At 43.6% G+C, this 19,028-nt stretch overlaps 1 protein-coding gene across 1 annotated transcript in view; it reads right to left on the bottom strand.

The window, feature by feature from the left end:
- Nucleotides 1-270: 270 nt before the first annotated feature.
- PSD3 (pleckstrin and Sec7 domain containing 3) overlaps nucleotides 271-19,028 on the bottom strand; it is a 142,764-nt gene continuing 124,006 nt past the window's right edge. Inside the window, exons 11-16 of the mRNA XM_033173101.1 lie at nucleotides 17,330-17,523; nucleotides 16,357-16,427; nucleotides 11,027-11,184; nucleotides 7,934-8,078; nucleotides 5,022-5,165; nucleotides 271-1,107 (exon numbers count right to left, since the gene is read on the bottom strand). Coding sequence (XP_033028992.1) covers nucleotides 892-1,107; nucleotides 5,022-5,165; nucleotides 7,934-8,078; nucleotides 11,027-11,184; nucleotides 16,357-16,427; nucleotides 17,330-17,523 — 928 coding nt within the window. The 3' untranslated portion in view covers nucleotides 271-891. The remainder of the gene's footprint in view (nucleotides 1,108-5,021; nucleotides 5,166-7,933; nucleotides 8,079-11,026; nucleotides 11,185-16,356; nucleotides 16,428-17,329; nucleotides 17,524-19,028) is intronic.

Here is a 19,028-nt window from a genome sequence, read left to right as displayed (position 1 = left end):
TTCTGGAAGAGGATCATAATGCCAATGGAAAATAAATACACATTACAGCTGTCTGTACAGCAATTGTATGACTAAGATACTGTTGAAAACTGTACAGGTAGCACAACTTGCTGATAAAACAGAGGTCCATGGTTAAGACCTTCAGTTCAATGAAATGGAAAAATAACCCAGCTTTGGTTGGAGCCATTTCAGATCACCAAAGGCCTTCCTTGGTGTCTAAATCTAGTATGCTAGCTTTGTTAACTCAATTTTTCGCCCCTTTGCATCCAGCCTTCGCTTTTCAGCCCCTTACAGAGTGTGGGGCTCAGAGATCACAACTGGGTTTTTTCACAGTCTAGCAATTGACATGGTTTCCACCACATGTTAGTTACAGAGCTCTGCAGCACGTGGAAACTTAATTTCCCCCAAGGATGTGCAGTTTCACCTAGTCTTTTTTAATAGTGAGACTACTATTGTGCCACCTTGGAAAATGCAAGAATCCGTTCACAAAGCTAAACGACTCAGTAAGCTTCGGTTTGTCCAGTTACTTGCCCTACTGCAGGAAAGCAGCAGATGACTTGAGAGATGAAAATTACAAGCCAACAAAATGAGATAAAAAGATGAGAGAGATAAATACATCATCAAATCTCTCCCTTGCTGTACCTTATTTTCCTTCTCTCTCTCTCTATTAAAAGGACTGGATCAATTGCTTTATGATAAATGAACTAGGCAAATGCAAGCCAGAAGCCAAAACATCTCCAACAACCTGTACAGAAACAACAAAAATTTACAATTGAAAATGTCACTAACACCCCATTCAGGCAGATGTGTTAATTTTTGTTTTGTTTTTGCAAAGGACAGGTTATCAAAGAGCGAGTGATCATGTTGTTCCTCCAGCCTGCCTCAGTTGCCCTAAGTAACCTTCTGCTTGATGCTTGGTGTTTCGGGTCTATAGTCTTTCCTCTCGGAGATGTTACGCTTCACCTTGGCACTAAGAGGGGACTCTTGATTTAATGAGGGGCTTGAGTGGCATTTCTTCAGTCCCGGGCCGTCATTCTCATTGGTGCTCAGCAACTCCTTGCCGGCTCCCTCTGTGAGAAGAGACACGTAGGTTTCATACCGTGTTTTCTGAAAAAGAAAAAGGTGAGAAAAAGAAAGACTCAATCTACAGTGTAACTTCAGCGATATATGAAGGAGGTCAAGCAGGGCGATTTCTTCCCAGGTGAGAGGACCTACTCACCTGCACAGCAAGTGCACAGCATAACTATAGCAAATTGCCTTATGGGTAGCAAGAAAACTGAGATGCCACAGAAATTTCCCCTGTAGTGAAATGGGGGGGAGGGGCATAGTTCCTCCTCAGGCAAAACATTTGAGGAAATCTGAGGAAAATCTAAAGAGTCTCACCAAGATTAGCAACATTTTGGGAGAGGGGAGGTGGAGATGTCCCACACATCCCTAAGTTACCATTGGATTTTGCCTAAAGCAGTGGTTCCCATACTACGGCCAGGCCTCACTTGGGGTGTGTGGAACATATGGAAGAGGTGGATCGGTAACAAGTTCTAGGGAACAGATTTATAGCTGTGATCACTCCAACACTTTCTCCATCATTCCAACCCAATTTGGGTAGATCAACAGCTACGTGTGGTTTAAGGGAGGAAGGTCTTCCTCTATGGGAGGAATTCAACATCATACTCTTCTGCTTCCTCTGTCAGCACAAGTATTTCAGCTTGCCTGACTAAATGATCCCCCCTCTCCTCCCCTCACATGTTGTTCTGTGGATTTTCCTGACACAAACCAATTTTGGGGGACATGGGGGTATATGGGGGAGGAGAAGAACAGGAGCACAAGTGGAATAAATGTCTGTCCCCTCTGTGATGGAATGTCTATCTGGTGGTGGGTGGGGAAAACATACAGACGTTAGAATATGTCTTCTTGGGCAATATACCAGAATAATTTTTAAGAAAGTAAACAGGGAGCTAGTAAGACGTGTAAAACTTCTGGGTATACATGTAGCTACTGTTCTTTAAGGTATACACCATCAAAACAACAACAACAACCCTGAATTGTTTTTTCTATAATCCTTAGATGGCATCTACTTATATAGCAAGGCTTCAACAAGGTTTTGTTGCAAAGTGATGAAATCCAGTTACTAGTCTTCACAATCAGTCCATAATATTAATATGGAAAATATACCAGCTCAATCACAAGCACTGTAATTTTAGGTACAGCACAACAAACCCCCATCTCTTTGATGAAGTAGATAACACACTTCTCCATGAATCAGACAGGCCTCCCCTTCATTTTGGATCTGCGTATTTACAGTGAACACTGACACCATTAGATTCCCCAGGAGCCAATGAGAATCTGTACATTTATACGTGTCCAATTGCTCAACATTTCTGTCCTACAGAATAATTGGACTAATAGTTCCAAGGGCTTTGGGGCATTAGATTATTGTAATTCTATCAACATGGAAAGTTTCCCCACTGATGAACTACCCAACAAGTCTCAGGAAAGTGGGAAAATGAAATGAGAAAATTGGCCAGTCAACATGGCCAATGGTCCAGGGTGATAGAAGATCTAGTCCAACAACTTATGGAGACCTAAGGCTGGAGAAGGATGTAATTCAGCATACTTTATTTTTAAGGTGCAACAGGATTTGGATACTTTTTACTGCTATAGTCTAGGAAGTCTGAAAACACAGGAGCCATTTATTGTTTCCTGCCCATTTCTGAGCTGTAAATATCTTTATCTGTATGTCAAAAGAGAGGCTTTCACACAGGTGGGTGGATGCTTGATTGCTAAAGATTTCAACGAAACCTTAAGCACATAGCTGGTTCTCGCCTTTCTATTTAGATTTTTAAGCATTCGGTGTTATGATGTCAAAATGGCATTCCTGGAGAAGCCAATGACAGACCTTGGGCCCTTCTCTGTGCATTGTATACCAATGAGCTATGGCCTCGCTCTAAATGAATGTTTAAGGTACAGACACTTGCTGCCCCTCAGCTGGGAGGACTGTGGCATTTCAAGCACATTCTGTTCCAGGTACAAATCTACTAAGCACACCAGGCCCAAAATACTGAGCTGCAGGAGATCCTATGTATTTTTGCAAGGAGCAAACTGCTGAATTTATTCACTGTCTAGAACAGTATGCAGCCCTCTGTTGTAGGGCAGTTCTATCTGCAGCCTCATACAATGGCTCTGTGATTAACTCAAATAACTAGTGATTAGCTGGGATTCAGAAAAAGGCTTTTAAGAGTTGCAAAATGCACTCTGGCCTTCCAGAATAATTTTATTTAACAATGCCGTCTTCTGACCCGTCTCCAATGAATGAGTGCAAATGTTGATGAAGTTCCACCAGTTGCCCACATGGTTTTCAAAGGGGAGAAAAACCGATTGTCAAGTTATTTGCATGCCACAATGAGGGGGGAAATGCACACACTCTTAATTCAAAAAACAAAATTCAGGTAATCATTATTATTCAAATGCAAGAGGACTTCAAGGCCTTTATGAAAGGGGAGGAGAGAGAGAGGGAGAGAGAGAGAGAGATGGCTATGAATGGCCTTTCCAAAGAGCTTTTGTAGAGATAGATTCAGGCAGAAAAAGATCGCAAGAAAAATCCACTTTAAAATTAAATGAAGAAAGACAGCCATACACTTGGTATCTATACTTCCACCAGCAGTGAGGAGACAAATAAATTAAATAGCTAAAGCATGTCACTCGCAAATAAGGGAACTAGTGAGATGAATGCTGATAGTGCTCTGGGCTGATTCATTTTTTCATCAGATAATGCATATGCCAGAGAGCTGTAATAAGAGGAAATGGGGCTACAGATGCTGGGTCATCATACAGTAATTCTAAAGCCCTGGTGTTTTTCTGCCTGCACTGCTGTCAGTCAAAAAGTTGTGGCATCTTTCTCACCTCCCCCGATCCCCCAATCTACAGGGCTCTTGGGAAACTTATAAAGGTCTTTCAATTAGAAAATCAGCGAAGGCAGAGAAGCTTTCCTGAAAGACAGTTCGCTCATCTGTTTATCTTCTCACACAACCAACAGCGGGAGTAGATGCTTGACAGTGCACCCTCAGTTGACACAAGGTGATCAACAAGACCAACAAACCCGGTCGTTCTCACTTGTGAACCGAGCATGCTCCAGAACATGCCCCAGAACGCTTTGCAACAGATGCGGATTTTTTTTTTTTTTTAGCTCAAAGAATGCATTCACCCTCAGCCAACCCTAAAGAAGTTGTGTGGCAGGGGTCGGTGTGACCACCCCACTCTCACTCACATGCACAACAAACACACAGGCAACAAACCCGCAGTCCTCAACTGATCCTTCTAGATCAGCTGAGGACTCTGCACTGAAGGAGTTTCTCTTCTGAATATGTACCTGCCCTTACAGCAGGGGTCCCCAAACTTACCTGGCCTAGGGCCGGTTCCTCCGGCGCCGATTGGCGGGCCGGAGGGCAAGGGAGCGCACGCCCATACGCGCGCACACTCGCTTTTTCCGGTGCACTTCTGGGTCGGCGTGGCACCGGAAATAGCTTGTGTGCATGCACACGTGCCTCCGCAGACCCGAAAGTGCGCCGGAAATGATGTTTTGCACATGTGCAAAAGCTATTTCCGTCGCTGCGTCAACCGGTAAGAGCGGGCGTCGGGCATCGGCGGGGGCCGCACAATTGGCTCACATGGGTCGCATCTGGCCTGCAGGCCTTAGTTTGGAGATGTCTGCCTTACAGCCTTTAAGCCAGCAGGCAGAGGAAGGGGACTCAGCTCACACAGCTGCTTCTCCCTTCAAGTTTACTTTTCTATTTAGCATTTATGGACCTCACTTTTGCTGGATTCCACATACCTCCAGATACTTTGAACTACTAACCTTTGTATCTGGCTACTACCCACACGACATGACATTCTGCAATTTTGCTTTGAAACAGTTATTTAAATGCCAACCCACTATTAATTATCCCATGAAACAGGATAATTTCCACTTTTTCTGCAGTGGCTATCTTTGTAACGGGGCTCTGCCATGGCTGACCCGGACATACCTCAAATTCCAGATAATGATCTTTCAGTTTGTAGTCCTCCACTTCCTTGCCTTTAAGTTTCTTATCTGGCGGGTAGGAACGATGCTCAGCTAGTTCAGTGGAGATTTGCTTCAGTTTACTTTCATGTGATTTCAGCTGATCTTCCTGCAGGAAACAATAGTATGTGTCACAGTGAACCTCAAGTATATTTAGAAAATGTAAAGGAAAGGGACAAGAGATATCATAATATATTGCTAGGGGCTGTTTTGAACCAGGTAACACAAATACAGAGAAATGTTACCAACAAATAACTTCCTGGAGGGTCAGTCAAGTAACCTGGTCAGCTAGCTGTAACTATTGGATGCTCATTTATTTATACTTCACTTCTATTTTAGATGAACTGCAGTTTGTCCAAACTCAGACAACAGTGGCTAATGAACTGCTATGAAGTTGGCTTTTTCCAACAAACTTTAGTAAAATTTAAGCACATTCTATGGTTCAGACTGCTAAACAGCAGGTAATCAAAACTCAAAGCTGCTTATCTTTTTCTTGTGACAATGCTGGGCGAAGGGCGAATGCATGAGCCCAGTGGTTGCTGCAACTTGCCCATGTAGCACTAAACCAGGCACCCTCAAACTCGGCCCTCCAGATGTTTTGGGACTACAATTCCCATCATCCCTGACCACTGGTCCTGTTAGCTAGTGATGATGGGAGTTGTAGTCCCAAAACATCTGGAGGGCCGAGTTTGGGGGTGCCTGCACTAAACCATGGGTTAGCGTTGCATGTAAACACAACTATTATGCCTCTCGTTCAGGACCAATTGAGGTCAGAACAAACGAGGACTTCTCAAAATTATGGTCTATAAACCTATCTAAGCATGATTTCAAAGCTATTTCTGGTTAATGCTAATTACAGCTTGCCCAATTCTGGCATACCAAACAAAACTACTGTTATGGTAAACCATGAAGAAGGGAAGGCAATTCACATACAATGTGGTGTTGGTGGGGAGCCCACAGTGCACAAGGGAACTGGGAGATTAAATGTCTGAACTGGGTCACTACAGTAAAAATGGTGACCCAGGCTAGACTACATGTTTACCACATAATCCTCTATCCTGAGCTTCTTTAAAAGAAAAAGAAAGAGAGATAGCAACTGGAGGGGCCTTGATCTGGCCTCTCACGCACCATTTTTCCTGGAAACACCCCCCCCCTCCAAGGGATTATTTGCCCCTATAGATACCATTGCAGAAAATGGCAACTTTAGGGGCAAATAAACAGGTGGGGATTTCATGGAGAAAAATTGAGCAGGGAAATGGGCAGATCCTGCTCTCCCCATATGCCATGGTCCTGATCTGGATTAGGGTTCTAAGCAGTTGTTTGTCCTTCCTTCCTTCCTTCCTTCCTTCCTTCCTTCCTTCCTTCCTTCCTTCTCTAGTCCATTCTGGATCTTGGGTACAGAAACAGAGCCTGCGAAAGCAACTCTATGTGTAGTCACATCTTGATACGAGCAGCAACTTCTAATACAGCAGCCAGGCAGAGTTGACATTTCATCCTCTGCAGCATACGCAGGAGCCTACTGGCAAGTTCTCTATCTCACAGATAAAAGCAGACGGTTCTCAGATTATGCCTGAATTTATCTCATTGGAAAGCATAAGACTTTTTGTCCTTGCCTTTTGGCTTAAAACAGCTTCTGTCCTTTTGTTTCCCCTTCTCTTCTTTCTACCAAACACACAAAGCCCTATTTTCCTGAATGGGTAGCTGAAACAGGAAATTATGCAGCCAGACACCAGTTTCTGTACTGTGGCAAGTCAAAAAATAATCAAAATCTGTAAGCTAACCAGGGTAAAATAATATTGCAGGCCCAGTTCATAGCAGCAAGGAAGAAGCAGAAGAAGTGAACAAGAGACCTGGCCACAAAAGTGGCTGTGTCTGCTTGTGTGCTTCTGGACAGTGGCTATTTTGGGGTAGGGTTCCATCATGTACTAGCAAATTCAGGTTACACAACGATTTCTGAAACAAATCTGCTTCCCCAAAAGATTGCACTTTTTGCTATAAGGAAAGTGACAGAAGAAAGAACTGGAAAGTGTGGGATAACACTTGCTTTGATGCCACATCCAACCACCCTGCAAACTGAGAATGTATACCCATTATATAGCCATTGTCATGATATAAGGATGAACGCTCAATAAACAGGTTGTCTGGAAGTGCCTCTGTCTAAATATCAGTCTCAGAACTCTTGTCACAATTTAACAGAATTAAGGAGGTTCTGCAGATGATATGGTAAGGCCAGATCAAAACATGATTGATTCTCAAAGGCTGGAAGGAGGGTGGGTCCAGCAGAACAAGCGAAGACTTTTGCCTCCAGCCTAACTCTGTTTCCAAATAAACCCCTCAACTTTCTCCTGTACAAGTTAAGTAGTTGCCACTCACTATGAGGGCAAAACTTCCCTTCTCCCCTGGCAATGGGTGCTCAAGACTAACAAAGGTATTGAATGCAGATGGCTGCAGGCAGTACCTCTCTTGCCCTCCCCTCTATATATTCCAACTGATTGTGCAACAACATTTTACTGGTTGTTACTTGAAATATTTCTTCACATCCTCAAAAGTGTCCAATGTTTCAGGCATGCCCAAGAGCATCATTTCAACTTCTGGGGCTAGTCTTCATGGAAGACTGAGCACCCTCCTACTGCAGGCTCTGCTCCCCTTTGCTACAGCGTTTTGCCTCAGCTCACATGGGTCTGGACTAATCTGAAAAATGTCCTCAAAAAGGGTATTAACATTTACAAGCACCCTCCCTTCCCTAAGTTCAAATACTTACCTTATCAATGGTTTGCTCTTTGCAAACCAGGGGGGGGGGGATTTCTGTGACCTTACTTTACACGGTGGCTCATTAGATGCACACTTGAAATACACTTAGCCTTGTATATTAATCACCTGAGACAATTTGGTTGTGGAAGCAGGTAACAGTGGGCGGCTAAACTTCTTCTGGGATCCAATAGCAGCTGGAAATGGTGGGGCAGAAAAAACGGCTGCCACAGAATTGATCTTGTTGATCCACAACTCCATTTCTTCTGGGCTCCTGTGGAAGACAGCAAAAGGTCAGTCAGTCTGGGAGCTTGTCTTGTTTTGCTTTCTCTCCAGCATCTGCTCTGCCCTAAAAGGAACTGCCGCACTGAATCATATTTCCTACTTCAGCATCTCAATACTGAACAGTGGGCACTAACTGCACAGCTTGGAAGATTCCACCTGCTTCTTTCTCCATCCTTTGCTTGGTCTAAGCCCAGAAGCCCCTCTTCTCCTAATAGGTGAAATGTTTACCTTGTCTAATACTTGTTGCTTTATCACTAAGCTTCAAATGCAGCTGAAATATTTAACCTGGAAAGAGCCAGAGCCATGGGAGAAGAGGGGCTGCAGCATCCTAGCCTCTTCAGGGATCATTACTGCATGGCAGTGTTCCCAAACTACAAAAGCTATCCAGAAGGGTACCACAATCAATTCATCTGGGATAATTAAACAGGATGGCACTCTTTCTTTAATTCTCCCAGCAGAAGTCATCCACCAGAGCAATAGGAAGCCCATAAACAGTCCCCGAGAAACCGAAGGATAAGGGGCTAGATTATCTGCTCATCTGCGATTGCCTACAGCTGGGCACTGTTGCACATTTAATCACCTTCCCAAAGAATGGCACAATAGAGAGACGTATCTATAGGTTGCAATATTAAATGACTTCAGTGATGATTTTCGTCTGCAGTCTACTCATCACTTCGTTCATTGCGACAAGGCAGCTTTCTCTCTCAGTGAAGCATTTATTGCCTCCAGTTTATTATTTATTTATTGAATTTGCATACCACTCTTCATCCAAAGATCACAGAGTGGTTAGCAACATAAAAATATGAAACGAGAACACAAAATACATAACAAAACACACACATACACACACGCCACACAAACACATCTAAAATACCCCAGAACGTTAATCAGCCAAATACTTGGTTATAGTTTCTTATGCTGGCTTGAAACTTCCACGGGGGGAAATGACTCAAGAATGTTAGTGGTTGGCTGCATTCCACCAGATCCTTGCCAGCTTCCTCAAGAGTAAAAAAAAAAGGGGGGGACCCTCGAAGCTCAGAAGCAATTGTGATCCGCAAGGGCCAGGGATACTTCCAGTCAGATTGTTCCTCAATACCACCATGGGAATTGGTTTGTAAATGATTCTTTACTATTCAAAATAGAACAGCATGGAGATGATGCTTTGGTTGTGGCCAAAACAAAACAAAACACCATCAGTTGGACTCCCTATTCCAGAAGACGACTAAACCTCTATTTGGGCATTAACTTCCTTCGTTTGGTGATAATCATGTTTGGTTTGGAGGGTGTTGTCAAGCCTAGCACTATCTCTGTCACCTCAGCTATTACGGTTTTCTCTCTTTCTCTTTTATATGCATCTTTGTTCTCACCCCCCTTTCCCTTTTTTCATTTGTACCACATTATTTCTTTGAAATTCTTTCAATAAAAATATTAATATTTTAAAAAACCTCAGTCTATTTGGCAGAAGGTGGGTGGCATAGCAATTGAATTCACAGCAGTGCCCCAAACCAAGTACAGGCACTGGATGAAGAATGGATGGGGTCAGGGGTGTAGGAAGCCTCTTAGCCATTCGGGGGCACCCTCCTGGGGGTGGGGGCATCCTGATGCATGTGTCGTAACGGACTGCGTATGCGTGGAAATGCCACGCATGTTCAGTCCGTCTGGGCTGGCGCTGCTGCTTCCGCGGTGACCGAGTGAGCTGCCGAGCGAGTGGTGGCTTGTGGGCCTGCCCCGGTCGTCCGTAAAGCAGCACGGACGGGGTCCAGGCGGTGGGGCTCGGCTTGGGGAGCTGAAGGGCACTGTTGGCATTTGCTGGCATACACAATGTTAGAAGATGAGCAATTAAATAGTCCTGAGATGGTATACACCCGGACAACACCATTACTGGCCCCAACAACATCAAACATACCATCTCAGGACTATTTAATTGCTCATCTTCTAACAGTGCCCTTCAGCTCTCTACATTGGACAAACAGGCCAAACCCTACGCCAAAGGATAAATGGACATCCTTATATTTAACTATAGTTATAGTTAACTAGGCAATTGTTGTTACAGGAATCACAAGACAGAGAAACCAGTAGGAGAACACTTCAATCTCCCAGGACATTCTATACAAGATCTCAAAGTAGCTGTCTTAATACAAAGGAATTTCAGAAATAGACTGGAAAGAGAAGTTGTTGAATTGCAACTCATTACCAAACTTAAAACCATGGAAAGACCTGGTCTGAAAAAAGGCATTGGATTCTTATCTCATTATACATGACAAAGCTATCTTTAGCCATCTCACCCCTTGCTTTTTCCTGTAAGACCAATTGCAGTCGTCAACAGGTTTTCCACACCTATCAGCCAATCACCCATTCCCACCACCCTTCTGAGTAATACCCTCCCCACACTCTCACTATATATAAGGGTCTGGTGACTTCTGTTTCAGTGTATCTGAAGAAGTGTGCATGCACACAAAAGCTCATACCAAGAACAAAATTAGTTGGTCTCTAAGGTGCTACTGGAAGGATCACAGCTGTGTTACTGGAATTTGAACTGATACTAAACTGCACCAGCTGTCAGTCTGATGAGTGACTGATGGAACAGCAGGGGTTTGATGAGCTGGAAGAAGGGCCTGGCTCTTTTCTCCCCTTTCCTGGCATACTCTACTCTCAGCTACAAGCAACTATTCTGCCATGCAAATAAAAAAAATATTCCACAAGCAGTAAGAACAAAAAGATGACGAGCCTATCCTGTGATACATTCAGCTTGCTGGCTCAAAACTAGTTTGAGTTACTGAGCTACAGTATCGGTTTATGGAGTCTATGCCTTTTCATTTTCATACTACCTTATATTCAAGAATAAAACAAAATAAAATCCAGTGTGAGAAGACGCACCATCCTTTACCAGAGACCGACTGTGAGCATATTTTGCTTGAATACCAAAAGGGAACCTACTGGGCTTGGAAAAGCAGGACCCTCCAGTCAGCTGTCTTCAGCTTCAGAACATTTGGCTTCTTCTCATAGTCTGTTGCCTTCGATGCTAATGCATGGTGCACACTGACTGCATTCTTAAGATCTTCCTCTGATAAAGCTTTATCTGGTTTGTATTCATCCTGCAGAAGCCCAAATTAAGAGAGTACAAATTATTATATAGTGCGAGTGTTTTTAAAGCCTGATTACATTTCAAAAGAAGGCAATAAATGAAAGTGTATTTAAAAGAGTCATCTAACCTGGCAAAAAACAAACCAACAAACCCATATGCAGCTACAACCCTGTGTTTGTTTACACAGAGATAAATTCCACTGCACTGCGACTTTAGCAAACAATTGGGAGTTTAGCACTGTTGAACTCTTTGGGACTTTCTTTGGAGTAAATCTGCATAGGATTAACTTATTTATTTAAAAACAAAAATGCTGCTCATTTAAATATTTGTTGTTGTTGTTGTTGTTGTTGTTAGCATTTCAGATTCAAAACAAGCATTTGCAACCTAATAATCTTTAACTGGAGATGCCAGGATTTGAACTTGGATCCTTCTGCAAGCAAAACATAAGCTCTACTACTGCATTATAAGCTCCTAATATTTTCCCAATTACAATTTTCCTAATGTACAAGACATCGTTGCCTATCATCTGCTATGTGTAATGTTCATGAAGGAGTTTCTCTACGAAACAGAGAGAGAGATTGAGAGATCCTACCATAGCACAAGTTTGGATTGTCTTGTGTTCTTAAGGGCTTAATCACTGTTGGATGTGGCCAACTACTTTTGAAAACTTTTGTTGAGTAAAAAAATATCCCACATTTACACAGCAGTAGGCTGCTCTGTAGCAAGATCCCCCGATCTGCCACTGTGGTTTCCATTTCCCATCCCCAGAGGTGAATACTTTGCTTATATGACATCTCCAAAGTACATTGTTGGGTGCTGCTTGTTTTTTTAACATTATTAAGGAAAAAATGTCATAAAAACAACTTCCAGTAACGTCCACACTGGTTACACAATGTGTCTTCAGCAGACAGACATTACAAGTCAGCTGTTCATTAAATCAATTTCAGCTCAGTACTGATCCATAGCAAATTCACCGTAGAACAGCCTGCAGCCAGCATATTAAGCAAGGTAAATCAAAGATTCCTCCGTGTTCGGGAGATGGGTTATGACTAATATGCTATGTATCCTATATAGGATGGCTAACTGGAAGTCAAAGTATGTTTTTTTAGGATGGGAAACAATGCTATAAAAATCAAGTGAGTGGATCTGTGCTTGTGTGCTCATTAACAGTAGCATGGCAAGGCAAAAACACAGCTCAGGAAACAGAGGAGAAGCTGCTGTGCCTTTTAATAGTTGTGTAAAAGAGAGAATTTCAGCAGGGCCATCTTCTCCCAACCCTACAAGAGAATCTGCTCTTGCTGAAATCCACTCTTCTATAAAACTGTCAATGGTACATGAGTTCTGTCCTCCTCTAAGTCTTATTGGTCTATATAATCTGTCACCTGCTGTTGACAACGGACATGACACCTCGGTTGTTGTTTTTTTTACCGACACTGCTTCTGCTGTTAATAGACCTACAATTTTAGTAGTAAATGATTCCAATTCACGCTTCACAATGAAGGTTGGAGGAGGAATTTTTTTGGCATCAACAGAAAAGATCGAGAAAAGAGATGGGGGGGGGTTATGTCTGGCAATGAATAAAATCTTGCTGCTTAGGCAGTGACTCATTTGGGTCTGGGAGCTTGGGAAATCAGTCTCAGAGACTTCACTGGTCCCTTGTTCTCATGGATCCAGTGTTTCCCTAGAGTTTTATAAGAGGTGTTTACTCAGACATAAATCCCACTGCCTATTACAGGGCCTATTCCAAATAAGTGTACATACGATTAGAGCCTTGGACTGCAATCCCATGGACTTGCTTTGCATACCCAATTGCGCTCATTTGGGAGAAAGGCGAAATATAAAGGTAATAATAACAGTACTCTCCTGCACTCTTTGTCATGAGCAGGCCCCAGTCATTAAGAACCAAGACTGTTCCTATCTGCGCAACCACATTCTGCGCCATCTGTTAACCACACAAGTGATGGAACTTTATGCATTCTTATGTATATTGATATGTTTGTTCCACTCCTGAACCCATGGGACACTTCAGAGCTAAGTTGTTTAGGAACTGTAGGCAGATTCTGCCTGCCCCAATCTATGCCACTTAATGCTTTCAGGAGAGAAATCTGAATGTTGCTTGTTCCAATAAGCAAGTTGCCAAGGAACAATACGATTCATTCCCTGCCTCACTAAGCTGTTCCAGATGCTCAGCCATAGTAAGCATTCCCTGAACTTGATTTTATGGTATTTTTACCAGTGCTTTAGGGACGCGGGTGGCACTGTGGGTTAAACCACAGAGCCTAGGGCTTGCCGATCAGAAGGTCGGTGGTTCGAATCCCCGCGATGGGATGAGCTCCCATTGTTCGGTCCCTGCTCCTGCCAACCTAGCAGTTCGAAAGCACATCAAAGTGCAAGTAGATAAAAGAGGTACCGCTCCAGCAGGAAGGTAAACGGCGTTTCCATGCGCTGCTCTGGTTCGCCAGAAAGTGGCTTAGTCATGCTGGCCACATGACCCGGAAGCTGTACGCCGGCTCCCTTGGCCAGTAAAGCAAGATGAGTGCAGCAACCCCAGAGTTGTTCGCGACTGAATCTAACAGTCAGGGGTCCCTTTACTTTTTTACCAGTGCTTTGTGAATCGCTGTCCTACAATGTTAGGTCTGACCAAAAAGCTAGCAGTTACCAGACTTGTTCAAGTTTGCCCCTTACATATCTTCTACCTTCAGCTTCATTGTAAGGAACCTTGGATGCCCTGTCACACAATTTCTGTGTGTCGTCCCTCTTCACAGCTTACTTCTTCGATTTTCCCATTATCCCCCACTGAGAAAATATATTTCAAAACAAGCCCTGTGACATTAAACATGGCATTTGAAGGCTATGACTTTGCATGTTTGTTCTGTGGGTTATGTAGATTCCTTTTCTCCACTTTTACCATGTTGTTTCTTTTCTTTTCCGTTTCAGAAAAGGGAATCTCTCGCATTCAGTGACTAAACTTGTGGCCGGTACAATCTTCAGGCTACAGAAGCAAAGATGAATCAAAGCATTTCTTTTAAAAAAACAAACAACCGACTGAGCAGGAAAGCATAGGCATCCAGAGGTGAACTGGCGGAGTCAAGGTCATACAGCAAGATGGTGGCAAAGTGATGCCTTGCTTAGGCTATCATGTTGAAAATGGAGTTGAAGCTGGAAACGTTTGCTAGGGGGGAGAGTCCACATTTGAAGCTGCTTTCACTCCCGTTAAGATTGCAAATTCTTTTTCTCTTAGGGCCCCTCTTACATTACCTTCATGTTGTGAGAGCCACTGCAGCATAAGCTATGTCAGAAGCCCTGGTCCTAAATGGAAAGGTCCCATATTGCAGTTCCCTTCCCACAACCATGTTGTCCCAGTTACCAGGAGTGGCAGCGGCTCAGAGCTTCTAATTTTACTCTCACAGAAGTGAGAAGAAACTGCCCTAAAGTGATTCCCGTGCCATGAAGTTAATGTGTCCACATGGCACCCTTGTAGTGGACAGGGTATCAGACAGGGAAACCTGAATTCAAGCTCCTTCCCAGTCTAAAAGTTGGGCCTTGTGTTATCAAAACTTACATAAAGAACCTATCATAGAATCACAGAGTTTGAAGATACCCTGAGGATCATTCTAGCCCAACCTCCTGCAATGCAGGAACATGCAGCTGTCCCTTATGGGGTTTGCAACCTTGGCGTTATCAGCACCATGCTCTAACCAACTGAGCTATCCTTGGGTTCCTCCATTAATGTCTGGGAAGGGCCATAGCTCACTGGTAGAACACCTGCCTTACATGCAGAAGATCTCAAGTTCAATCCCCAGCATCTCCAGGTAGGCCTGAGAATGTCTCCTGCCTGTACAGCCGCTGCCAATCAATGTTGACAACACTGAGCTAGACAAACCAATTGTCTCACTCAGTATGGCGGCTTCCTGTGTTGCAAGCAGTAATCCTTCAAAAATGTTCCAGTTATTGGCTCATTTTCCATGGCTGGGTATCCTCCCTTGAAGACGGACCACCATTTAAAAGAAAAATGTAAGCAATTTGCCCATCAGCACAACATTATCTTTAAAAAAAAAACAAAAAAAAAAACAAGAACATGGATATCAAAGAGCAGTCAAGTGGCCATGACAAAAGTGTAGCAAACTCCGACACACTCGGCAATTTTTCAAAGCCACACATGCCTTTTCATTCATGTCCTTAAAGACCTCTCCTTCAAAAATTAATCCTGCAATTTCCTTGTCGGCTAAAATCCTCCATTTTTCACATCAGTTTTTGAAAAATTGCTTTTGTAATGGCTGAATTTGGGATTAGCTAACACACATATCAAAAAGAAAAGTAGCTCATCACTCTGTCTTAGAATGAAATGCTGTTGCTTTGAAAGTTGGGATAAAAAAATGAAACAAAGAAACCTGAGTGCCATCTGTTCGTTTTTAATTGTAAACAGGGCTAGGATTATCATCTATAATGGGGGGAAATGTTTCCTGTAACATTCTATCTCTGCCTCAGTCTCCATAAATTTTCTTCAGATGTGAAAACATTTGGCACTTGCTAATTACATAGTGTCTATTTCATGGCAAAACTTTGGTGTTTTGGGTATTTCAAGGAAACAAGCAAAGAGGAAACGTTTGGGACTTAACATGCACCGCTCTTTTGAGTACCCTGTGCTTCCAGGTTATACATGCAGTGCTGGGGAAAGAGGAAGAATTTCCCAAACTTGTGAAAGTTTAAGTATCTCTGGGGGAGTTGGGGAGACAATATGTGCTCCTTCATCCTCACCCCTGACTTCACATAAGACCTTAATGCAGGGATGGGGAGCCTCTAGCCCTCCCAATTATTGTTAGACTCCAACTCCCATCAGACCCAGTTAGCATGGCCAGCAGACAGGGGTGATGGGATTCGTAGTCCAGCAACATCTGGAGGGCCACAGGTTCCCTGCTCCTGCCCTAAAGTATGTGGAGATGAAGTACTCCTGCTTCTGCTCCCTTCCTTGAAACAGCCAAATGCAGCTCAGATACAGGGAGCATCTAAAGCACCTCAGAGAGGTGAAGTAATTGCAGACCATACTATCATTCACATGGCTTGTGGGCACAGCACACACACACACAAGCCAACGAAGCAAGAAGACATGGTTAAACACTTCTCCTTTATTCTTCATCCAACAAGGAGTTCAAGGGAGTGTATTTGGCAGGGAACTTCTTACCTTTTGCAAATAAAGCACAGTTCCTTTAAGAACAGCATAAAAGGCTTTCCATCCCCTCTTCCCTCGTGGAGCTATCAAAGTAGAACATAGACAAAAAATATATATATGCATAAGTAACCATTGGTAATATAAATCAAGATTGTGCTCTGTTCAGCCTCTACCCCTTGTTTAATATGGGGGCAGGAACAGAAATAAGCAACAGTGCATATGTCTTGTTGAGAATACATCCTTGGAAGAAACATTGCTGTTAAACTCGTGATTCTACCAGCTACTTATTGATACCCCAGCCCTATGTTCACTGAAGCCACTTCCTCCGAGACAGTGACAGAAAGCCCTTCAGTTTGGTGGAGGGTATGAAAATGGGTGCAGAGAAAGCCATTCATCGTGTCTCTCGTGCTTGGTGTAGCCTGGGCTGGAATATGTGACCGACTAGGGTCTAAGTAAGGAGCCAGGCCTAAGCAAGGAAAGTCATCATCGGTATAAGGAAGTGATTGGCCTCCCCTTCAAGAAAGCCCAGGTGAAGAAGGGAGAGGGGAAGGGGGTTTTCTTACAGCTTGTCGGGTGCAAGAGAAATAGCCAGGTGAGAAAGGGAGAGCTCTGGTGAAACAGCAAAAATATTCAGTCAGAGAGGAAGGGGCTGGAGCCCTACACTAATCCTCCCACCTCCTCCTTGTGCAAGGCCTCGCTTACAGAATGCTCTGAGCATCTGCCAGCTCCCTCCTTGGTAAGCTTCACATAGATTTGTACAGTGTGAATATTCCTTCGGTTCTCCTTCCAGCTTGCAAGGTGCAAAGGCTGCTCTGAAACCCTGGACTCATCTGCCGGCACCATTTACTTCCATTCCCATGCAGCAGTGGGGGCAAGTGAGTTGGACTGGGTATCTGCACCCATGCAGCTTTCTGGTCATTTCATCCCTTTCCCCCTTCTCCATTGCAGCATGTAGAGAAAACAGTTCTCATTGAAATGCACTCACTCTTCTTCCCATCCATATCAGCGTGGATTTTACGTGCCAGGAATCCCGTTTTGTATACAGCAGCATTGGGGTCGTGAGGAATATCCAGGAAAGGGTTACCGGAGTTGCCTATGCGGTTGCCAGACTTCGACTGAGTTCCATTATCCTTCTCGTCGGTACCATCTGAGGGGGATTTTTTCTTTTCTTCATCATCTCTAAAGCAAATTTGGAAAAACAACAACACATACATACACACTCCTAAATTCAGTTGGTGAGCCCAATGCAATGTTTATCTTTTTAAAATCAGATCAAGGAGAGGAACAATTTTTTTTATCACCTCAGCCTACCATGTAAGTGGAAAGTCACTTCCTTCCTTCATGTTAGGCGCTGTGGTCTAAAATGAACTGCAGTACTTCTAACATACACCTAATTTTAAACCTGCAAGAAATCTTATTAGTTTCAGTGGGATGGCTCATATTTATATTTAGAGATATGAATCAGAACCAAAACTTCTGCACCATTCCCCTGGGGCTGCATGTTTTAATTCGCTGGTATCAACTTTTCTACCCCAAGAGAGCATTAGCTATGTAAGACACATAACTAGAGCCATGATGGTTAAGATTGTTTGACTAGGACTTGGGAGAGCAGGGTTCGAATCCCCACTCAGCCATGGAACTCACTGCATGACCCTGGGCCAGTCACCATCTCTTAGCCTTACCTACATCACAGGGTTGTTGTGAGGATGCCATGGGGGGACCATATACACCACCTTGAGATCCTTAGAAGATAAAGGTGGTATACTATCATCATCCTCATCACTGCTATATGCCACTGTTGTAAAAAATTTGCCAGATTTGGTGTTGTTAAGAAGACGTCTCTCGCTTGAGTGTAAAGATTATGAAGGAACAGAAGGTAGAACGTAGTTGTAAAGGCATGCAGGATTCCGGTTTTTTAAAAAAATGTATGAACTATGACATATCATTTTTTTAAATGGCAAAATGTCGGAATGCTAACCAGGAGCAGCAGCTCTCTGTGTATCATACATTTTTGACGAAGGACTTACTGACTCCGTTTAATCCTGTAAATAATGACTGCAGCAAACAACTTCCAAGATTCTGGTTTAAAGCACAGAACAAGAGTGGTTAGACAGAGAACGCCTCTGGTCCAATTGACTGTCAACAAGTTCTCCCCCACTGTTTCATCAGCAGTGCACTAGTTCATTCTGTTCCAATACTACTGGAGTGACATCAACTAAAGGGAGCGAGGGCTGTTATTTGATCTAAAATGTAAGAGCCATCTGCTGCACCCATAGCAGCACAGCACAATGTTTCCCACAGGGCACAGGGCTCACTTTGGAGCACCAGTGGAGGGAGGCCACAGTGATCTGAATGCATGAAACTGCACCATACAGAGTCTGTCTAGCCCAATGTAGTTTGCTTCAATTGATAGTGACTCACGAAGGTCAGAGAGAAAGAGACGCCTTTCTCAGGCTTACAACCTAGATGCCTTCTTGGTAGGAGAGTCTGAATCTGGGACATTCTGCGCATCCCTCCACCACTGAGCTGTAGGCTCTCCCCTGTGTGTCCTATGCCCACAGCACATAAGCCCTGCTATCACTGTGTATAGGTTTGTTGTCATGGCTGTATAAAAGCCATACATGTATTTCTCTCTGTGCTGAAATCAGTCACAGCCCGGGCCTCAGTTAACAGAACTGCTACCG

The sequence above is a fragment of the Lacerta agilis genome, chromosome 16, assembly GCF_009819535.1.
Source record: "Lacerta agilis isolate rLacAgi1 chromosome 16, rLacAgi1.pri, whole genome shotgun sequence".
Lineage (NCBI taxonomy): Eukaryota > Metazoa > Chordata > Lepidosauria > Squamata > Lacertidae > Lacerta > Lacerta agilis.
Note: the sequence above shows the minus strand (reverse complement) of the source record. Positions and strands in the feature narration are given on the sequence as shown.